The sequence below is a fragment of the Staurois parvus genome, unplaced genomic scaffold (genome assembly GCF_062004578.1).
Source record: "Staurois parvus isolate SC_StPar_1 unplaced genomic scaffold, SC_StPar_1.0 ptg002530l, whole genome shotgun sequence".
NCBI classification, from domain to species: domain Eukaryota; kingdom Metazoa; phylum Chordata; class Amphibia; order Anura; family Ranidae; genus Staurois; species Staurois parvus.
In genome coordinates, this window is record NW_028320326.1 from 17,861 (window position 1) to 41,513 (window position 23,653).

General features: G+C 51.0%; 1 protein-coding gene across 1 annotated transcript; it reads right to left on the minus strand.

The window, feature by feature from the left end:
- Window positions 1-3,284: 3,284 nt before the first annotated feature.
- LOC149430677 (pyridoxal phosphate homeostasis protein-like) lies at window positions 3,285-22,975 on the minus strand (the record flags this gene model as incomplete). Its single annotated transcript, XM_089666114.1, has 5 exons — window positions 3,285-8,889; window positions 16,923-17,021; window positions 20,620-20,762; window positions 20,862-20,996; window positions 22,900-22,975. Coding segments are annotated over 5 exons (591 nt in total), but the record flags the coding sequence as incomplete, so codon positions are not given.
- Window positions 22,976-23,653: the final 678 nt, after the last annotated feature.

Sequence of the window (23,653 nt, forward strand, 5' to 3'; positions counted from 1 at the left end):
TGCAAACCATTTACCACCGGCAGGGGTACCTTCAATGATCAGCTTTTATTTATTTGTGTAAAACCTTTATACCAGAAGGAAACTAACTGATCATAAGGTGTGAGCTGGAGGTTGGAATCAATTTGCTAGTGTATCTAAATTTGTTAGTACATAACACTCCCCTCCCCTCCCCTCCCCCTAGACTGCTGTCTAAAGGTCCCCCCTTTGCTCCTTCCTCCAGAGTGCAGGGAGCTCTAATACAAGAGATGTGTTACTGGCCAGATCACCAGGTGAAAACATAGGGGAAAAAAGCCTAAATAAAAGAAAACTAATGGAGCCGCCACATCTAATGATTGGTAAGCTGCAATATACAATATATTGCCAAAAGTATTGGGCGCTCCAAATTATGTGATTCAGATGTTCCAATCCCCTCCATATCATGTGATTCAGGTGTTGCAATCCCCTCCATATCATGTGATTCAGGTGTTCCAATCCCCTCCCAGTCATGTGATTCAGGTGTTCCAATCCCCCCCAATCATGTGACTCAGGTGTTCCAATCCCCTCCAATCATGTGATTCAGGTGTTCCAATCCCCTCCATATCATGTGATTCAGGTGTTCCAATCCCCTCCATATCATGTGATTCAGGTGTTTCAATCCCCTACCAATCATGTGATTCAGGCGTTCCAATCCCCTCCATATCATGTGATTCAGGTGTTCCAATCCCCTCCATATCATGTGATTCAGGTGTTCCAATCCCCTCCCAATCATGTGATTCAGGTGTTCCAATCCCCTCCCAATCATGTGATTCAGGTGTTCCAATCCCCTCCATGGACACAGGTGTATACAATCAAGCCCCTAGGCATGCAGACTGCTTCTACAAACATTGGTGAAAGAATGGGTCGCTCTCAGGAGCTCAGTGACTCCAAGCGTGGTCCCGTGATAGGTGGCCATCTGGGCAATAAGTCCATCCGTGACATTTCCTGGCTACTAAATATTCCACGCTCAGCTGTTAGTGGGATTATAACAAAGTGGAAGCAACTGGGAACAACAGCCACTCAGCCACCAAGTGGTAGGCCAGGTCACATGACAGGGCGGGGTCAGCGCATGCTGAAGCGCACAGTGCGCAGAAGTCGCCAACTGTCTGCAGAGTCAATGGCTAAAGACCTCCAAACTTGGTGCGGCCTTCAGATGAGCCCAACAACAGTGTGCAGAGAGCTTCATGGAATGGGTTTCCATGGCCGAGCAGCTGCATCCAAGCCTTCCATCACCAAGTGCGTCGCAGAGCGTGTAAAGCACGCCGCCACTGGACTCTAGAGCAGAGGAGGCGTGTTCTCTGGAGTGACCAATCACACTTCTCTGTCTGGCAATCCAATGAACGTGTCTGGGTTTGGCGGTGGCCAAGAGAACGGAACTTGCCTGACTGCATTGTGCCAAGAGTAAAGTTTGGTGGAGGGGGGGATTATGGTGTGGGGTTGTTTTTCAGGGGTTGGGCTTGGCCCCCTAGTTCCAGTGAACTCTTAAGGCGACATTTTGGACAATTTCATGCCCCCAACTTTGTGGGAAGAGTTTGGGGATGGCCCCTTCCTGTTCCAACATGACTGCCCACCAGTGCACAAAGCAAGGTCCATAAAGACATGGAGGAGCCAGTTTGGGGTGGAGGAACTTGACTAACCTGCACAGAGTCCTGACCTCAACCCCATAGAACACCTTTGGGATGAATTAGAGCGGAGACTGCGAGCCAGGCCTCCTCCCCCGACATCAGTGCCTGACCTGACAAATGTGCTTCTGGAAGAATGGTCCAACCTTCCCATAGACACCCTCCTAAACCTTGTGGACGGCCTTCCCAGAAGAGTTGAAGCTGTTATAGGTGCAAAGGGCGGGGCCAACTCAATATTGAACCCTACGGACTAAGACTGGGGGGCCATTAAAGGTCATGTGTGTGGAAAGGGTGGGGCCAACTCAATATTGAACCCTACGGACTAAGACTGGGGGGCCATTAAAGGTCATGTGTGTGGAAAATGCGGGGCCAACCCAATATTGAACCCTACGGACTAAGACCGGGGGGCCATTAATGGTCATGTGTGTGGAAAGTGCGGGGCCAACTCAAAATTGAACCCTACGGGCTAAGCCTGGGGGGCCATTAAAGGTCATGTGTGTGGAAAGGGCGGGGCCAACTCAATATTGAACCCTACGGACTAAGACTGGGGGGCCATTAAAGGTCATGTGTGTGTGGAAAGGGCGGGGTCAACTCAATATTGAACCCTACGGACTAAGACTGGGGGGCCATTAATGGTCATGTGTGTGGAAAGGGCGGGGTCAACTCAATATTGAACCCTATGGACTAAGACTGGGGGGCCATTAATGGTCATGTGTGTGGAAAGGACGGGGTCAACTCAATATTGAATCCTATGGACTAAGACTGGGGGGCCATTAAAGGTCATGTGCGGGGGAAGGCTGGCAGCCCAATACTTGGCACAATATAGTGTATTATATCTTTGGTTTTGGGTTTATTTCTGCTTTAATGAGTGCAATGAGATTTCACTTTGCAAAAAAATAGGAAAAAAGAATTAGATTGTAAGCTCCCAGGATCAGGCCCTCCCTCTTACATTGTAAGCTCCCAGGATCAGGCCCTCCCTCTTACATTGTAAGCTCCCAGGATCAGGGCCCTCCTCACCCTCTTGTATTGTTGCTGTATTGTCTCCCGTTATATTGTAGCGCTGAGCAAATGGTTGGCGCCATAAATCCTGTATAATAATATTGCTGGTTGCATGTGATTGGATGATGGAAGTCAGCAGAGGTTTCCCTCATTCACCAGGGCAGCACAGTGGCTAAATGGTTAGCACTTCCCCCTGGCAGTACTCAGGTCGCTGGTTCGATTCCCAACCACGGCACCACCTGCCTGGAATTTGCATGTTCTGCCTGTGCCTGCGTGGGTTTCCTCCGGGTACTCCGGTTTCCTCCCACACTCCAAAGACATGCTGGTAGGTGAATTGTCTCCTGTCTAAATTGTCCCTTGTATGTGTATGTATGAATGTGAGTTAGGGACCTTAGATTGTACGCTCCTCGGGGGCGGGGCCTGATGTGAACGTACAATATATATGTAAAGTGCTGCGCTATATAAGTACCTGAAATAAATAAATAAAATTCCCCAAGCTTTGGGGATAAGTGAACTGTTTGCCTTCGGTAAACCAACCTCATCATCTGTGCGAGAGAAGAGCCGAGAATGGACAGCAGCGATTAGGATTTGTTCTCCGGGCGGTACATATGGAAATCGATTTGTCTCAACAGATGTTTTAGGAACCAGTAGCGATTGTAACAATCTTTATTGAATGATAGAGCGACACGAGTGCACACTTCACATTCGTCACATTCCTTCCGCTACATTACAGAAAATGTAACATTGTAAATGAATTCTATGTTCCGGATCAAAGAACACTTTCCTTAAAACGATGAACGCGACCATCTACAGGATCCATATTGGGAGTATTCGGCTCGGTTCACACTGCCACGCCTGAGACCCCAAGCCACATGACATGTGAGACCCCAAGCCACATGACATGTGAGACCCCAAGCCACATGACATGTGAGACCCCAAGCCACATGACGTGAGACCCCCAAGTCACATGACGTGAGACTCCCAAGCCACATGACGTGAGACCCCCAAGCCACATGACGTGAGACCCCCAAGCCACATGACGTGAGACCCCCAAGTCAGTCAATGAGAGCCGCCTGCATTAGCACCACGGAAGTCGCTATTACTTCAGAAAAGGTTCCTGTGCTACTTCAAGGCGACTTCCATCCGACTTGTGCCCATAGACTAACTGCTTCCTGACCTCCCTATAGCAGAAATACTACTACAGGGCGGCACGGGTGCGCAAAATCACATATATATATACGTAATTTTGCATTTCTGGGTAGGGGCGCAAGAGCCGCGCACGCGTCCTACCTGTGCCGCTATTTGCAGCTGTCAATCACTGAGCCCCGGCTGGTAATTACTCGCCAGCGCCCAGTGACTTACTAACAATTCTCCTCCCTGTCAGCTCGGGCACACTGCACAGCACAGCCATCCAGAGCAGTGAGTACAGTGAAGCACACAGACCCCGCCCCCTAGTAAAACACACAGTTAACCCTTTGATCGCCTCTCACATTAACCCCTTCCTGCTCAGTGCCATTAGTACAGTGTCAGTGCTGTTTTTTTTAGCACTGATCACTGTACTGGTGTCACTGGGGATGGCAGTGACACCAAGTCAGTCCCCCCCCCCCCCCTCCAGTGTCAGAATGTCCGCCACAGTCCCACTATAAGTCGCTGATCGCCGCCATTACTAATAAAAAAAAAAAAACAAAACTCCCAGTATCTATCCCGCCATTTGTAGACGCGATAACTTTCACATAAACCAATTAATTTACACGTATCGGGATATTTTTTGGCAAAGACACGGAGCGGGAGACATTTTGGCCTAAATTTGCCGAATTTGTTTTTTTTTTTTTACTGGACGTGTTTCATAGCAAAAAGTCAAAAATACTGGGGATTTTTTTTTTAAATTGTTGGTCTTTTTTTTTTATAACACAAAAAATTAAAAACTGCACAGGGGGTCAAATACCACCGAAAGAAAGGTCCATTTGTGGGAAAAAAAAGGACGTAAATTTCATTTGGGTGTGGCGTTGCATGACTGCGCAATTGTCAGTTAAAGTAACAGTGCCACAACACAAAAAAAATGGCCTGGTCAGAAAAGGGGCCCCCGGGGGGGGGGGAGAATCCTCTGGAGGGCGAGGGGTTAATAGCAAAAAGTCAAAAATATATATATTTTTTTCTCAAAATTGTCGGTCTTTTTTGTTTCATATAATGCAAAAAAAAACAAAAACGCACAGGCGATCAAATACCACCAAAAGAAAGCTCTATTTGTGGGAAAACCAGGACCTCAATTTCATTCTGGTGTCGTGTTGCATGACCGCGCAATTGTCAAAGTAACACAGCGCCGTAAAGCAAAAAATGGCCTGGGCAGGAAAGGGGGGGGGGGGGGTTAATAGCAAAAAGTCAAAAATATAATTTTTGTTCTCAAAATTGTCGGTCTTTTTTTTATTTTTAGAACGCAAAAAATGCACCGGCGATCAAATACCACCAAAAGAAAGTTCCATTTGTGGGAAAAAAGGACATAAATGTCATTCGGGTGCAGCGTTGCATGATCGCGCAATTGTCAGTTAAATAAACGCAGTGCCGTATCACAAAAAATGGCCTGGTGAGGAAGATGGGGGGGGAAATCCTATCCTCTGGAGGAGGGGCGAATCCTTTGGGGGAATCCTCTGGAAGGGGGGGAATCCTCTGGAAGGGGGGGAATCCTCTGGAAGGGGGGGAATCTTCTGAAGGGGGAGGGGAATCCTCTGGAAGGGGGGGAATTCTGTGGAGGTGTGGAGGGATCCTCTGGAGGGGGAGGGGAATCTTGTGGAGGGGGGAAATCCTCTGGAGGGGGGGGGATTCCTGTGGAGAGGGTGAATCCTGTGGAGGTGTGGATCCTCTGGAGGGGGAGGGGAATCCTCGGAGGGGGGGGGGGGGAAGAGTGTCACCTCCAAGTCAGATCCTTGTCTATATTGATGTGACTTGGATCTGGCATAGCCGGAAGATTACCCAGCATTCCCTTCCAAGTCACATCGGGTCGCATCAAAGTAGCAGTCAAGTCGCCGTGCAAGTCGCTGCAGCGTAAACTTCATCTATGTTCTCACTACTGTGACCCAAAATTTGCGTGACTTTGTCAGGAGACTATTTTGATGCGACTCCCAGGGAATGCTGGGTAATCTTCCTGTAATGCCGGATTCGAATCACATCAATATAGAGGAGGAGGCGACTGCATTAAAGTCTATGGGCACAAGTCGGATGGAAGTCGCCTTGAAGTAGCACAAGAACCTTTTCTGAAGTCGGAGCGACTTCCGTGGTGCTAATGAAGGCGGCTCTCATTGACTGACTTGGGGGTCTCACGTGTCATGTGACTTGAGGGGGGGCTCACACGTTGGATCCCAAGTCTCGGCAGTGGAGTCATCAGGACTCAGAACTCACATCTAGAACATTGTGTTCTACTCCATTCAATAATTATAATGGGGGAAATGTGAGTTTGTATCCAAGGCCTCGTCCATGCGCGGGCGTACGACATCGCAGGCCAATGTGAGGGCCGCCTTTATTCCATGCATCCCTGTGCAGGGGCCCCATTCATGTCACTTGGGATGCAGCGGCTGCAGATATAATCATGCGCCCAGTGTGATGTCAGTGCGGGTGAATGGCTGCCAACATTCCCTGTCTGTATTTGGGGCCGTGAACCCGCACTGATGTCATATTCAGAGCAGCGCCTGTGTCTGTGCAGCCGCTGATCCCCATGGGGGTACACACAGCCCGCCCGGCGTACACTGTACTATGCCCTGTGTGAATGAAGCTGAAGGATACATTCACACCGGTGAATTAGGGCAGTGCAGATCCTGCTGATTCCGGGTGCAGTTGGGAGCGGCTAGGCGCTACAATGACAGTTTGTTGGCGGCCGCAGCTCTTCGCGGCTCTCTGCGCAGCCATTGGTTCCCTGTGCCGGACACATCGCCAGGGTGAATGTACACTAACAGATCATAGGTGGGAGGAGGGGATCATACGACTCGATTCCACAGATCACTCAGGGAAGGCCTCGGATCCATCCTTACACAGGAGTCCAGTGTGAGGCACCAGCTGAGCCCAACGTACAAAGCATGATGGGAAGTCCGCTCAGAGAAAGGGATCCACAATCTAGGAAAGAGAACACTCCTGCGAAAGGGATCCCGTCCGCAAAAGGGATCCCGTCCGCTCAGGGAAAGGGATCCCGTCTGCAAACGGACATAGAAAGGGATCCCGTCCGAGAATGCTCAGAGAAAGGGATCCCGTCCACTCAGAGAAAGGGATTCACAATCTATGAATGAGAACACTCCTGCAAAAGGGATCCCGTCCGCGAACGCTCAGAGAAAGGGATCCCGTCCGCGAACGCTCAGAGAAAGGGATCCCGTCCGCGAATGCTCAGAGAAAGGGTTCCCGTCCGCTCAGCGAAAGGGATCCCGTCCGCTCAGGGAAAGGGATTCCGTCCGCGAACGGTCAGCGAAAGGGATCCCGTCCGCGAACGCTCAGCGAAAGGGATCCCGTCCGCGAACGCTCAGCGAAAGGGATCCCGTCCGCGAACGCTCAGAGAAAGGGATCCCGTCCGCGAACGCTCAGAGAAAGGGATCCCGTCCGCGAACGCTCAGAGAAAGGGATCCCGTCCGCGAACGCTCAGAGAAAGGGATCCCGTCCGCGAACGCTCAGAGAAAGGGTTCCCGTCCGCTCAGGGAAAGGGATTCCGTCTGCAAACGGTCAGCGAAAGGGATCCCGTCCGCGAACGCTCAGAGAAAGGGATCCCGTCCGCTCAGGGAAAGGGATTCCGTCCGCAAACAGTCAGCGAAAGGGATCCCGTCCGCGAACGCTCAGAGAAAGGGATCCCGTCCGCGAACGCTCAGAGAAAGGGATCCCGTCCGCGAACGCTCAGAGAAAGGGATCCCGTCCGCGAACGCTCAGAGAAAGGGATCCCGTCCGCGAACGCTCAGAGAAAGGGATCCCGTCCGCGAACGCTCAGAGAAAGGGATCCCGTCCGCGAACGCTCAGAGAAAGGGATCCCGTCCGCGAACGCTCAGAGAAAGGGATCCCGTCCGCGAACGCTCAGAGAAAGGGATCCCGTCCGCGAACGCTCAGAGAAAGGGTTCCCGTCCGCTCAGGGAAAGGGATTCCGTCTGCAAACGGTCAGCGAAAGGGATCCCGTCCGTGCACACAGAGCAAAAGGGATCCCGTCCGCGAGCGGTCAGCAAAAGGGATCCCGTCTGTGAACAGTTCAGCTTTAACTGCAGAAAAATCAGGTTTCCCACTCTGGCGGAGCTGTGCTGTGTGGCCAAGCTGGGTAAATGTCAGAGCAGGATGGACAGAAATGTAAACTCTTCGCCAGGTAATATATATATATATTTGGTTTCTCTTATATGTACATTTGCCGTTTCCCTGGAGTTCAGCTTTAAGAAGGACAAGTCGTGTCCCTCCCCCATCTTTGGACAGTGAAAGGAGAAGCAGTATATTGATGAACTCATCTCTCTGCTCTCTCCTCCTACGATCGTGCCCCTTGTTAGTACATAAGTGCTGCAGTACGGCTGGCTGGCTGGCTCCTTCTGTCTGTCCCTCTCCTAGTCTAAGCTCTGCTGCATAAAGGACTTCGGGAGGCCGGCGCTACATTCAGGTACTTCTACTGTCTGCAGGTAAAATATAAATAAATATGCATTTAAAGGGTAACTCCACTTTTGTTGAGAATAAACCCCGCCCCCTTTGAGTGACATCACAGGGATTGTAACAAACGTTGTCGCAGATTCCGACCTTTTGCCATCCTGAATAAATCTCTGTTTGTGTCTCTGTGTCCGTGTGCAGAGTGAATGGGAGCGACTTTATCATGATCAATCAGCTGCCGCACCTGCAGGGCTCTGATGAGGAAAGTGGCAGGGTCTGCATCCCTTTAGACATGATTTCCCTTTGGGAGTATCTCACCAAAAATGACTTTTTAGTTGCAGGGGATGCCCAAAATCTGATGTGTATTGTAGTGCAAAATTCTGGGAAAATCAGTGAGCCAATCACACGAGGAGGAAATTATATTTATGGGGGAAGTTCAGCTTTAAAGGATATAAAATTGACCCTGTTAATGGCGTTATAGTCCCGGAGAAGCAGGGGTGGTGGGATCCCCTCCGCAGACTCCAATGTCCCGTCACTGTCCTTGGACAGATAGGCTCCCTAGTTTCTCCTCTGTGCTGGTGACATTCGCGTCTGCCTTGGCTGGCTTGGTGTACACTCGATCACCGAAGATGGTGCTGCCAACGCGGACATTGGTGGAGCCGACCTCAATCTGGAGAAGGAGAAGCAGCACACGTGACCAGAATATACAACACGGCAGTCCGACATCGAATAACTGAGTATATAGAGACCGACCTTACATGTGTATTCCTGTAGGATCAGAATCAATGTTCGCTCACTTCAATCACTGAAAGGCTCAACAAAATGAGAGGAAGATCTGACAACCCATCAGATCCCAATGGGGAGGAGTCTCCTGCTGGATCTCTATACTGACATGGACGGGGGATGGGTGAGGAACGTAAGGACGCCCCATCATTTGATGGAAATGATCGACCTACAGAGGACTGAATTCAAAGACACCCCGAAAATCAAAGTGAAATAATAATGAGTCCATGTTGGTGAAATGTCATTGCAGCAACTCAGAATGGTCCTCAGTAGTCTGTGTGGCCCCCACGTGCTTGTATGCATGCCTGACAACATGGGGGGGGACTCCTAATGAGACCACGGATGGTGTCCTGGGGGATTTCCTCCCAGATCTGGACCAGGACATCACTGAGCTCCTGGACAGTCTGAGGTGCAACCTGGCGGCATCGGATGGACCGAAACATGACATCCCAGAGGGGTTCTATTGGATTTAGGTCAGGGGAGCGTGGGAGCCATTCAATGGTCTCAATTCCTTCATCCTCCAGGAACTGCCTGCATACTCTCCCCACATGAGGCCGGGCATTGTCCTGCACCAGGAGGAACCCAGGGCCCACCGCACCAGGAGGAACCCAGGGCCCACCGCACCAGGAGGAACCCAGGGCCCACCGCACCAGGAGGAACCCAGGACCCACCGCACCAGGAGGAGCCCAGGACCCACCGCACCAGGAGGAGCCCAGGACCCACCACACCAGGAGGAGCCCAGGACCCACCGCACCAGGAGGAACCCAGGACCCACCGCACCAGTGTAGGGTCTGACAATGGGTCCAAGGATTTCATCCCCATACCTAATGGCAGTCAGGGTGCCATTGTCTATCCTGTAGAGGTCTGTGTGTCCCTCCATGGATATGCCCCCCCAGACCATCACTGACCCACCACCACAACGGTCATGCTGAACCATGTTACAGGCAGCAGAACGTTCTCCATGGCTTCTCCAGAACCTTCACGTCTGTCACATGTGCTCAGGGGGAACCTGCTCTCATCTGTGAAAAGCACAGGGTGCCAGTGGCGGACCTGCCAATTCTGGGGTTCAATGGCCAATGCCAATCCAGCTCTATGGTGCTGGGCAGTGAGCACAGGGCCCACTAGAGGTCGTCGGGCCCTCAGGCCACCCTCATGAAGTCTGTTTCTGATTGGTCAGAGACATTCCCACCAGTGGCCTGCTGGAGGTCATTTTGTAGGGCTCTGGCAGAGCTCATCCTGTTCCTCCTTGCACAAAGGAGCAGATACCGGTCCTGCTGATGGGTTAAGGACCTTCTACGGCCCTGTCCAGCTCTCCTAGAATAACTGCCTGTCTCCTGGAACCTCCTCCATGTTCTTGAGACTGTGCTGGGAGACACAGCAAACCTTCTGGCAATGGCAGGTATTGATGTGCCATCCTGGAGGAGTTGGACTGCCTGTGCAACCCCTGTAGGGTCCAGGTATGGCCTCATGCTACCAGTAGTGACACTGACCCGAGCCAAATGCAAAACTAGTGAAAAGGTCAGAAAAGATGAGTAGGGAAGAAAATGTCCGTGGCCTCCACCTGTATAACCATTCCTGTTTTGGGGGTTGTCTCATTGTTGTCCATCTAGTGCACCTGTTGTTAATGTCATGAACACCAATGCAGCTGAAACTGATGAAGAACCCCCTCTGCGACTTACCTGACCAGATCCATATCCCAGGAGTTTCATGGACTGGATGCGACTCGGATTACAAAGTCTTCCTTTCATTTTTTTTGAGCAGTTTATAACTAAAAGGTAAAACTTTTTTTTTTGCATGGAGTGGAGAGGATCCCCCCCCCTCCCCGTCTGGTTTCTGTTGCTGCCTGTGTCCCATTGCAGAGGTTCACCCTCTCTATTCGTCCTGCTGATTCATCTCCGTAATCTTCCTCCTTTGAAGGCCCCCAATGCTGTAATCTTCCTCCTCCGATGACCCCCACAGCTGTAATCTTCCTCCTCTGAAGGCCCCCACCGCTGTAATCTTCCTCCTCCGATGGCCCCCAATGCTGTAATCTTCCTCCTCCGATGGCCCCCACAGCTGTAATCTTCCTCCTCCGATGGCCCCCAATGCTGTAATCTTCCTCCTCCGATGACCCCCACAGCTGTAATCTTCCTCCTCCGAAGGCCCCCACCGCTGTAATCTTCCTCCTCGGATGGCCCCCACAGCTGTAATCTTCCTCCTCCGATGGCCCCCACAGCTGTAATCTTCCTCCTCCGATGGCCCCCACAGCTGTAATCTTCCTCCTCCGATGGCCCCCACAGCTGTAATCTTCCTCCTCCGATGGCCCCCACAGCTGTAATCTTCCTCCTCCGATGGCCCCCACAGCTGTAATCTTCCTCCTCCGATGGCCCCCACAGCTGTAATCTTCCTCCTCCGATGGCCCCCACAGCTGTAATCTTCCTCCTCCGATGGCCCCCACAGCTGTAATCTTCCTCCTCCGATGGCCCCCACAGCTGTAATCTTCCTCCTCCGATGGCCCCCACAGCTGTAATCTTCCTCCTCCGATGGCCCCCACAGCTGTAATCTTCCTCCTCCGATGGCCCCCACAGCTGTAATCTTCCTCCTCCGATGGCCCCCACAGCTGTAATCTTCCTCCTCCGATGGCCCCCACAGCTGTAATCCTCCTCCTCCGATGGCCCCCACAGCTGTAATCCTCCTCCTCCGATGGCCCCCACAGCTGTAATCCTCCTCCTCCGATGGCCCCCACAGCTGTAATCCTCCTCCTCCGATGGCCCCCACAGCTGTAATCCTCCTCCTCCGATGGCCCCCACAGCTGTAATCCTCCTCCTCCGATGGCCCCCACAGCTGTAATCCTCCTCCTCCGATGGCCCCCACAGCTGTAATCCTCCTCCTCCGATGGCCCCCACAGCTGTAATCCTCCTCCTCCGATGGCCCCCAATGCTGTAATCCTCCTCCTCCGATGGCCCCCAATGCTGTAATCCTCCTCCTCCGATGGCCCCCAATGCTGTAATCCTCCTCCTCTGATGGCCCCCACAGCTGTAATCTTCCTCCTCTGATGGCCCCCACAGCTGTAATCTTCCTCCTCTGATGGCCCCCAATGCTGTAATCCTCCTCCTCTGATGGCCCCCACAGCTGTAATCTTCCTCCTCTGATGGCCCCCACAGCTGTAATCTTCCTCCTCTGATGGCCCCCACAGCTGTAATCTTCCTCCTCCGATGGTCCCCACAGCTGTAATCTTCCTCCTCCGATGGTCCCCACAGCTGTAATCTTCCTCCTCCGATGGCCCCCATAACTGTAATCTTCCTCCTCCGATGGCCCCCACAGCTGTAATCTTCCTCCTCTGATGGCCTCCACCCCTGTAATCTTCCACCTTTGATGGCCCCCCAATGCTGTAATCTTCCTCCTCCGATGGCCCCCACCGCTGTAATCTTCCTCCTCCGATGGCCCCCAATGCTGTAATCTTCCTCCTCCGATGGCCCCCACCGCTGTAATCTTCCTCCTCCGATGGCCCCCAATGCTGTAATCTTCCTCCTCCGATGACCCCCACAGCTGTAATCTTCCTCCTGATGGCCCCCAATGCTGTAATCCTCCTCCTCTGATGGTCCCCACAGCTGTAATCCTCCTCCTCTGATGGCCCCCACAGCTGTAATCTTCCTCCTGATGGCCCCCAATGCTGTAATCTTCCTCCTCTGATGGCCCCCACAGCTGTAATCTTCCTCCTCTGATGGCCCCCAATGCTGTAATCTTCCTCCTCTGATGACCCCCACAGCTGTAATCTTCCTCCTCTGAAGGCCCCCACCGCTGTAACCTTCCTCCTCGGATGGCCCCCACAGCTGTAATCTTCCTCCTCTGATGGCCCCCAATGCTGTAATCTTCCTCCTCTGATGGCCCCCACAGCTGTAATCTTCCTCCTCCGATGGCCCCCACAGCTGTAATCTTCCTCCTCCGATGGCCCCCACAGCTGTAATCTTCCTCCTCCGATGGCCCCCACAGCTGTAATCTTCCTCCTCCGATGGCCCCCACAGCTGTAATCTTCCTCCTCCGATGGCCCCCACAGCTGTAATCTTCCTCCTCCGATGGCCCCCACAGCTGTAATCCTCCTCCTCCGATGGCCCCCACAGCTGTAATCCTCCTCCTCCGATGGCCCCCACAGCTGTAATCCTCCTCCTCCGATGGCCCCCACAGCTGTAATCCTCCTCCTCCGATGGCCCCCACAGCTGTAATCCTCCTCCTCCGATGGCCCCCACAGCTGTAATCCTCCTCCTCTGATGGCCCCCAATGCTGTAATCCTCCTCCTCTGATGGCCCCCAATGCTGTAATCCTCCTCCTCTGATGGCCCCCACAGCTGTAATCTTCCTCCTCTGATGGCCCCCAATGCTGTAATCCTCCTCCTCTGATGGCCCCCAATGCTGTAATCCTCCTCCTCTGATGGCCCCCACAGCTGTAATCTTCCTCCTCTGATGGCCCCCACAGCTGTAATCTTCCTCCTCTGATGGCCCCCAATGCTGTAATCTTCCTGCTCTGATGGCCCCCAACGCTGTAATCTTCCTCCTCTGATGGCCCCCAATGCTGTAATCTTCCTCCTCCGATGGCCCCCATTGCTGTAATCTTCCTCCTCCGATGGCCCCCACAGCTGTAATCTTCCTCCTCCGATGGTCCCCACAGCTGTAATCCTCCTCCTTCGATGGTCCCCACAGCTGTAATCTTCCTCCTCCGATGGTCCCCACAGCTGTAATCTTCCTCCTCCGATGGCCCCCATAACTGTAATCTTCCTCCTCTGATGGTCCCCACAGCTGTAATCTTCCTCCTCCGATGGCCCCCACAGCTGTAATCTTCCTCCTCTGATGGCCTCCACCCCTGTAATCTTCCACCTTTGATGGCCCCCCAATGCTGTAATCTTCCTCCTCCGATGGCCCCCACCGCTGTAATCTTCCTCCTCCGATGGCCCCCAATGCTGTAATCCTCCTCCTCTGATGGTCCCCACAGCTGTAATCCTCCTCCTCTGATGGCCCCCACAGCTGTAACCTTCCTCCTCCGATGGCCCCCACAGCTGTAATCCTCCTCCTCCGATGGCCCCCACAGCTGTAATCTTCCTCCTCCGATGGCCCCCAATGCTGTAATCTTCCTCCTCCGATGACCCCCACAGCTGTAATCTTCCTCCTCTGAAGGCCCCCACCGCTGTAATCTTCCTCCTCGGATGGCCCCCACAGCTGTAATCTTCCTCCTCTGATGGCCCCCAATGCTGTAATCTTCCTCCTCTGATGGCCCCCACAGCTGTAATCTTCCTCCTCCGATGACCCCCACAGCTGTAATCTTCCTCCTCCGATGGCCCCCACAGCTGTAATCCTCCTCCTCCGATGGCCCCCACAGCTGTAATCTTCCTCCTCCGATGGCCCCCACAGCTGTAATCCTCCTCCTCTGATGGCCCCCAATGCTGTAATCTTCCTCCTCTGATGGCCCCCACAGCTGTAATCTTCCTCCTCTGATGGCCCCCACAGCTGTAATCTTCCTCCTCCGATGGCCCCCAATGCTGTAATCCTCCTCCTCTGATGGCCCCCACAGCTGTAATCTTCCTCCTCTGATGGTCCCCACAGCTGTAATCTTCCTCCTCTGATGGCCCCCAATGCTGTAATCTTCCTCCTCTGATGGCCCCCACAGCTGTAATCTTCCTCCTCTGATGGCCCCCAATGCTGTAATCCTCCTCCTCTGATGGCCCCCAATGCTGTAATCTTCCTCCTCTGATGGCCCCCAACGCTGTAATCTTCCTCCTCTGATGGCCCCCAATGCTGTAATCCTCCTCCTCTGATGGCCCCCAATGCTGTAATCTTCCTCCTCTGATGGCCCCCACAGCTGTAATCCTCCTCCTCTGATGGCCCCCACCCCCAATGCTGTAATCTTCCTCCTCTGATGGCCCCCAATGCTGTAATGTTCTGACGCAGGAGGAGTTCACAGAACTGAGGCGCGGTCACAGACACTCAAACAAATCCCTCTGTTTTTAATGCAATCTGTAAGACGGAACCAAATTGGTTGTTTTGCCGTCCGGCTGGTAAGTGTTGCTGGGAAATCCTTTGTTTGCGATGTGCATCGCCCTCCATGGGCACCTTACTGCGAAGGCTGGTTATAGGTTGGGACGGTTGCCATTCTTTGTCCAATTGTCATATTGGAAGACAAATCCACGACCAATCTTCAGTGTTCTGGATGAGGGAAGAAGGTTCTCATCCAAGATTTTACAATACATGGCCCCGTCCATTGGCCCCTCAATGCGGCAAAGCTGGCCTGCACCTTTAGCAGAGAAACAGCCCCAAAGCATGTTTCCACCTCCATGCTGGACTGTAGGGACGGCGTTCTTAGGGTCATAGTCAGCATTTTTGTTCCTCCAAACACAGCGAGTCGAGTTAATGCCAAAAAGAGCTCAATTTTGGTCTCATCTGACCACAGCACTTTCTCCCGATCCTTCTCTGAATCATTTAGATGTTTACTGGCCAACTTCAGACAGGCCTGGACATGTGCCTTCTAGAGAAGGGGACTTTGCGGGCCCTTCCGGAATTTCAATCCATGGCGGCGTATTGTGTTACCAATGGTTTGTTTGGTGGCTGTGGTTCCAACTGCCTTGAGACCATTCACAAGCTCCTCCTGTGTAGTTCTGGGCTGATCCCTCATTTTTCTCATGATCATCCTCAACCCCATGAGGTGAAGTTTTGCATGGAGCTCCAGACCGAGGGCGATTGATGGTTATTTTGGATTTCTTCCATTTCTGAATAATCGCTCCAACAGTTGTCTCCTTCTCACCAAGCTTCTTGCTGATGGTCTTGTAGCCCATTCCAGCCTTGTGCAGGTCTACAGTCTTGTCCCTGATGTTCTTTGACAGCTCTTTGGTCTTGCCCATGGTGGTGGTGAGGTTTGAATGGAAGAAAGAGATTCTGTGGACAGGAGTCTTTTATACACATAACGAGTTGTCGTTAGGAGCGCCTTCTTACCTTCAGAGGACTGATCTGTGAAGCACATGAGCACATAGCCAGTCTGTGGGAGCCAGAATCATTGTTGGTTGGTAGGGGATCAAACACTTATTTGACTCACTCAATTTCGACTCCATTTAGAACATTTGTATCGGGTTTTTTTCTGGATTTTCAGTTGATATTCTGTCTCTATCGTTTAAAATACACCTATGATAAGAATTGTAGACCTGTCATTTCTTTGTAAGTGGGCAAACTTACCAAATCTGTAGGATCAAATCATTATTTTCCCCGCTGTATATCATGTTTCATTCATAGAAGCTGCAATCCTGGCTTCTATGAATGGAGGAGGAGGGTGGAAAGAGCGGCCATAGTTGGGCATTTCAGTGCCCAAGACAGCTCCTTAGTTCTATTAACTCCCGCTGCACCGGAAGATTACAACAGTGGGGGCCATCGGAGGAGGATGATTTCAACAGAACCAGGGGCGGACTGACAACTCATGGGGCCCCCGGGCAATAGGGGATCATGGGGCCCCTGTGTCCTTGCCCAAACTCAAAAAAGCCTATGAAAAAGGTACCAGGGGCATCTCATGGGGCCCCCTACTGACCCCAGGCCCTCTGGCAGCGCCCGAGTTTCCAAATGGTCAGTCCGCCCCTGTACTGAACTAGAAGACAGAAGCACAAGGGACACATCTCAGGGAAGGTAAGTAATGGCCCTTGTGCTGATTTAATTTTTTTTTTTTTTAGGTAAAATTAGGCAGAGAGCAAAAAGGAGACTGCAAGGAGCTGGAGCCATGAGAGGAACGGGAAGATGAATAGTTGCCTGAATAGTGACAAAGTACAGAGAAGTCGGACACGATGCACAAATCCAACATTTATACAGCAACAGGCCGCAGAGAATTGTCTGTTGCTGAGAATATATGACCCCCCCCATTCTTGATGCTGCCCCCCCCCCCAAACTCATCATTCATGGTACGGTCTACACTTACTGCGTGTTCGAAGTCAGACGACATCCCCATACTCAGCTCCACCTCTTCTGCCGGAAGGCCCAGCTTCTCACACACCTCTTCCCGCTGTTTCAACAGCAGCTGCATGGAGGAGAACACGGAACACTTTATACCGGGAACAGAGGTACAGCTCAGGGATCAAATACAACGAGCTCCCAATATTCCGGGACATCTCAGCTGCGGCAGTACAGACGGTTCTCTCATAAATGTGCGTGTCGTAAAGTGGAACTAAAAACTGTATCGGAGCTTCACAACCAAAACCACAATTTCATTCATTTTTAATATTCAAAGCAACTCCCCCCAGCCATCCATGTCTCCATCCATCCATTTCTCATCTACCCATTCATGTCTTCATCCAACCTTCCATGTGTCCATCCAACCATGTCTCCATCCAACCTTGCATGTGTCCATCCATCCATGTCTACATCTACCCATACATGTCTCCATCCATGTCTCCATCCATCCATTTCTCATCTACCCATCCATGTCTTCATCCAACCTTCCATGTCTCCATCCATCCAACCATGTCTCCATCCATCCATGTCTCCATCCATCCATTTCTCATCTACCCATTCATGTCTTCATCCAACCTTCCATGTGTCCATCCATCCATGTCTCCATCTACCCATTCATGTCTCCATCCAACCTTGCATGTGTCCATCCATCCATGTCTACATCTACCCATACATGTCTCCATCCTTCCATCCAACCTTCCATGTCTCCATCCAACCTTCCATCCATGTTTCCATCCAACCTTCCATGTCTCCATCCAACCTTCCCTGTGTCCATCCATCCATGCTTCCATTTACCCATTCATGTCTCCATCCAACCTTCCATGTGTCCATCCATCCATGTCTCCATCTACCCATCCATGTCTCCATCCATCCAGGTCTCCATCCAACCTTGCATATGTCCATCCATCCATGTCTCCATCTACCCATCCATGTCTACATCCAACCTTCCATGTGTCCATCCATCCATGTCTCCATTTGATATTTGGCCATGACTGTACCTTCCTATCCACTTACTAATCCTAGCTGTGTAAGGGTTACACAGAATTCATGCTGACAGATTTCAGGTCGAATTGCTGGACGTTTCCCCGACACCCGGGTTCTAGATGAAAAATTTCCAGAGGCTTAAATAACAAAATGAAGGCTTCCCATGTACCAGGAGATCTTCATACAAACAGCTGCATGAAAATGCTCATCAGTACATTTGAAGACACGACGAATGTCATTCGAAAGTAATTAAAAAAAATTTCAAGACCCTCTGGCCAACGCGTTTCATCATGACAGATCACCTCCCAGCTGCCTGTCAACAGCACTGCAAAGCTGTACTTTGGTCTCTTTCAGATGGTCGGTTGGGTGGGGGCAGTAAAAAATGGGGTTTCCCACCCTCCTAGGCCGAACTGTAAAATAACAGCTGCAAAGGGCGGTTGACATGCCTTGGGGTGCAGGATCTGACAAGCGGAGCGGTAGTGCAGCATAACAGGGCTAAAACTAGGCGGTGGGGAGGCAATATACTGTACAATCCCCTTCTCACCGGCTGTCAAACACCCTCTGAAAAGCAAACCGAAAAAGTCAAAAGGTTTAATTTACCTTTATGCATTCCCTGCCTTCAGCTAAAAAACCTTTTGCTGGCGGATATCCCTCCTCCTTGACCCCATATTCACACCTAAGCGTTTTCCGCAGCGTTTCCAGACATGCAGTACAGTCCATGTAACATGATTTTCTACGGGACGCGTTCTCATCTCGGCGTTTTCACCCGCTGTGTTTTTTGGAAAGGGTCGGGGACTTTTTTCAATGCAAAAAGTTGCGTTTATGGATCTATAGACTTCAACGGGAATGCTGGAGAAAAGCATGTAGAGCATTTTTGCTGCGTTTAAAATCTATCTAGCAACAAAAAAAATGAAAAAAAAAAAGCCAAACGCATCAAAAACACAAGTGCAGAAACGCAGCAAATGCAACCTGCATAGGTGTGAAGCCGGGCTAGACATTTACCCGTCACCTCTCCTGATGCAGTCTAAAACAAAGGAAAGTGTTGCGCTGCTATCATGAATCAATATATGTGAATATACTAACAAAAACGTGACGGATTGCCCCAAAAGGTGATAAAACATAAAATAACAAAAACATAAAAATGTCAAAAACATAAAAATAAATACAATTCCTAAAAAAATCCAAATAAGTGAAAAACCGGCAGTACTTTCCCCGCGCTGTGACAGTATGAGGATTTACTGCCGATAACCGGAAACTCTATGTACATGGTGATCAGCTGTGATTGGCCTTTTACTGTGACATGTGATCAGCTGCGATTGGCCTTTTACTGCGCCATGTGATCAGCTGTGATTGGCCTTTTACTGTGACATGTGATCAGCTGTGATTGGCCTTTTGCCGTGTCATGTGATCAGCTGTGATTGGCCTTTTACCGTGACGTGATCAGCTGTGATTGGCCTTTTGCCATGTCATGTGATCAGCCTTTTACCGTGACATGAGATCAGCTGTGATTGGCCTTTTGCCATGTCATGAGATCAGCTGTGATTGGCCTTTTACCATGTCATGTGATCAGCTGTGATTGGCCTTTTACCATGTCATGTGATCAGCTGTGATTGGCCTTTTACCATGTCATGTGATCAGCTGTGATTGGCTTTTTACCATGTCATGTGATCAGCTGTGATTGGCTTTTTACCATGTCATGTGATCAGCTGTGATTGGCCTTTTACCATGTCATGTGATCAGCTGTGATTGGCCTTTTGCCATGTCATGTGATCAGCTGTGATTGGCCTTTTACCATGTCATGTGATCAGCTGCATCCAAAGGGCACAATGATCACAGAGAGCGGCGGGTGCACGCGTTCTGGGAGTACATCGTAGGACGCCATCCCAGAACCGGACGACCGCGCTGTAACCGTCATTTGGCTGTAGCGCGGTAGTAAAGTGGATAAAGGATTGGTGAAGTCAAGGGGTTTTTTTTTTTTTAATACAGTAGTGAATCGTTGGACCTTTTTAAGGTTTTCGAGGGAAATTTTCTGTTCATTTCCTGCCATTTATAAACAAGGAAGTGAAATAAAATCTCTCCAAAATGCAGGAAATTCTCTCAAACGGTTGTGAAAAAAACCCAAAGCAGCAAGTTGGTTGCACGCCCCTCCCACCCCTGGGACGCGATTTGGCATGGAAGTCAATGGGACGCGATTTGGCATTGAAGTCAATGGGAGGCAGTGTGTGAACCCAGGTGTGAAGACGCCATTTCTAGTCGCCATGGCGACCTTGCACCTGGGATTTGTTGAGCCCTGAAATACACTAAGCAGCACAGTGGCTAAATGGTTAGCACTTCCACCTGGCAGTACTCGGGTCGTTGGTTTGAATCCCAATCACGGCACCACCAGCCTGGAGTTTGCATGTTCTCCCTGTGCCTGCGTGGGTTTCCTCTTGGTACTCCGGTTTCCTCCGACACTCCCAAGACATGCTGATAGGTGAATTGCCACCTGTCTATATTGTCCCTAGTATGTGTATGTATGAATGTGAGTTAGGGACCTTAGATTGTATGCTCCTCGGGGGCGGGGACTGATGTGAATGTACAATATATATGTAAAGCGCGGTGTAAAACTGATGGTGCTATATATGTACCTGAAATAAATAATACAATACAATATCATCCTCCAACTCAGACACAGTAGATACCTGGAAGTCCGGATTGGGGCCCCGGGTGAGGTCGTGGCCAAAGCTTCCGATGGTCATGAGCCCCACAAACTCCAAACCAGGACAATTCCCCTTGATGTGTTTCACTAGATCTACCGTTCCAGACGGGGACAGGCCGTGTTTACCTGGAAAACAATCCGGGATTATCAGGGATCTGGGAGCCTTGTTAACAAAACACATAAATAAAAGAAATAATAAAGTAGAAATCTGGGAGGAATAATTACTTTCTTCATCGCTGGTATTGACTTGCACCATGACCTTCAGCCTCTCGCCGGACCCTTTCCTCTGCCAGGAGGCATTGACTTTGTCAGCGATCTTCACCGAGTCCACCGTCTCCAGGATGTGAAGGTTCGGGACGGCTGGGAGAGGAGAAACAACCTGAACACGTGCCGGGTCGTAGGAGGGGCCATGTTTCGGGCCGGCGCAGAGCGTTGTATGGAGACATTTTGTGATTAGATGTTTTCTTGAAAGAAATTTTCGAAGGGAAATATTACGTGTTGTGGAGGAAACATCACAATGAATGAAAGGATTATTAACCCCTTCAGTGCCGGGTGCTCTCACCCCCAATTTCCAGCTTTCAGTGCTGTCACAATTTGAATGACAATTGCGCAGTCATGCGACACTGTACCCGTATGAAATGTCTATAGTTTTTTCACACAAATAGAGCTTTCTTTTGGTGGTATTTAATCACCACTGGGGGGGGGGGGGTGTTAATTGTTTGCACTATAAACAGAAAAAAAAAAAAAAAGTTACAATTTTGGGGGGAAAAAAAAAGGTTTTTTGTTTCTATTTTACAATTTTGCAAACAGGTACATTTTTCTCCTTCACAGTTGTGCATTAATGAGGAGGCACTGATGATGCTGCACTAATAGGTAGCACTGACGGGCACTAGTAGGCAGCACTGAAAGGAACGGATGGGCAGCACTGAAAGGAATGGATGGCAGCACTGTTGGGAACGGATGGGCAGCACTGTTGGGCACTAATGGGCAGCACTGTAGGGAACGGGCGGGCAGCTCTGTAGGGAACGGATGGGCAGCACTGTTGGGAACGGGCGGGCAGCACTGTTGGGAACGGATGGGCAGCACTGTTGGGAACGGATGGGCAGCACTGTTGGGAACGGGCGGGCAGCACTGTTGGGAACGGGCGGGCAGCACTGTTGGGAACGGGCGGGCAGCACTGTTGGGAACGGGCGGGCACTGATATGTGGCGTTGATGAGAACTGACAGGTGGCACTGATGGGGCTCCCCCTCTGGGTGATCAATGTACATTGCAGGGATTGTAACAAACTTTGTAGCAGATTTGCCCTTTTATTATTCTGAAGAAATATCTGTTTGTTTCTCTGTGTCCGTGTGCAGAGTGAATGGGAGCGACTTTATCATTACCAATCAGCGGCTGCACCTGCAGGGTTCTAATGAGCAAAGCGGCAGGGTCTGCATCCCTTCAGACGGGATTTCCATTTTGGAGTATCTCACCAAAAATGTCATTTTTGATGCAGAGGATGCCCAAAATCTGACTTGTATTTAAGTGCAGAATTCAGGGAAAATCAGGGAGCCAATCACACAAGCAGGAAATTAGATTTCTAGGGGGGGGGGGGGCCTTCCATTTACGTACCCTCTCCCAGAAATGGCATCATCCCATCTTGTGTTGTCAGGACACCCCCAGCTGGTCACCCCCACCATCACGGGAACGAGCTCTCATACCCTTCGCATGTGTGATCCACCAGCTCCTCTGTCGCAGCATTGCTGAGCTCAGAGTTACTGCGATGGGGAGAGAGCGCATGGAAGGGGGTTGGACTCCTCTGGGAGTGCCGATTTATTCTGGGAGTGGAATGGGAAGTCCCTGTCCCTCTGCTGGAACACAGTGCTGTATATGGGGGGGGCTACATACAGGTAACACAGCCCTGCCCAGCAAACACTTGCTCTGGGGGCACTGGTGCGTCCTTGCTCCCGAGCCGCTGCTTTGTGTGTCTACAAGACACAGAGCAGCAGCTTGGCCCCGCCCCTCTCTCTCATTGGTTCACTGGCTACGACTGACAGCAGTGGGAACCAATGGCCTCCTGTTGCTGTATCAGCCAATGAGAGGGGAGGGTCCCCCGTAGAGCCAAGGCTGTCGTGCACATCGCTGGATCAAGATCGAGCTCAGGTAAGTGTTGGGGGGGGAGGAGCACACAGAAGGTTTCCACCACCATTCATAGAGTACACCTTCAGCCTTTAACACAAACACTTCCCAGTCATTGGCCGGTTCCATTCCTATACATCTTACCAACCAACTTGTTGATGTGATGTTTCTGGAGGTGTCCAATGAAATGCCATTTAATATCCGGACAGGATGACAGAATCTACAAAACAAAGCAGACATGCATAAGTTAGCGATGAATTCCTGTGTGGGGGGGGGGGGGGGATTTACTAACAGCAAATAGACTCATTTAAAAAAAAAAAAAAAAATCAAGATATTCCCTGATTGGATGGGGTCAAGGGAGGGGGTGACCTCACTATCTCCCCCTCGTCCAATCAGAGAACGGCTTGCATTTATTGTTAACAATGTTCTATGAATGGTGGCGGTGCCCATTGAGGGGCCCCCTGTGGTCACTGTGCAGGAGGAGCCGTGTGCCATAGAGCCTAGAGGATCGCAGCAACCGCTGTACTACCGCTGACTACTACAGTGAATGGCCAGCTTCCCCCCGCGGCTTCTCAATCCTTCTATTGTGCCAAGCTGGGACCAACGTCAGCTCTAACAGAGAAGTATGAGATAAAAAAATACATCAAGATTCATCTTCATCTATGTAGATGAGAATCCATCCGAAGCTGCATCTGTCCCCCCGCCGCCTCTACACCGAAGACTGCTGATCGCTCAGTTCTCTGTCTGCTTTGAGCACAGCACCAGCTCTCTGCTCTGCCCCCTCCAGTCCTCACTGGGGTTCTGGGCTGTGGAGGGGGTGGGAACGGCTGGCTTTGGCTCTCAACAGGGTGCTGAGAGGACGAGCCAGCTGCCGGTCAGGAATCAGGGTGGATCCCGA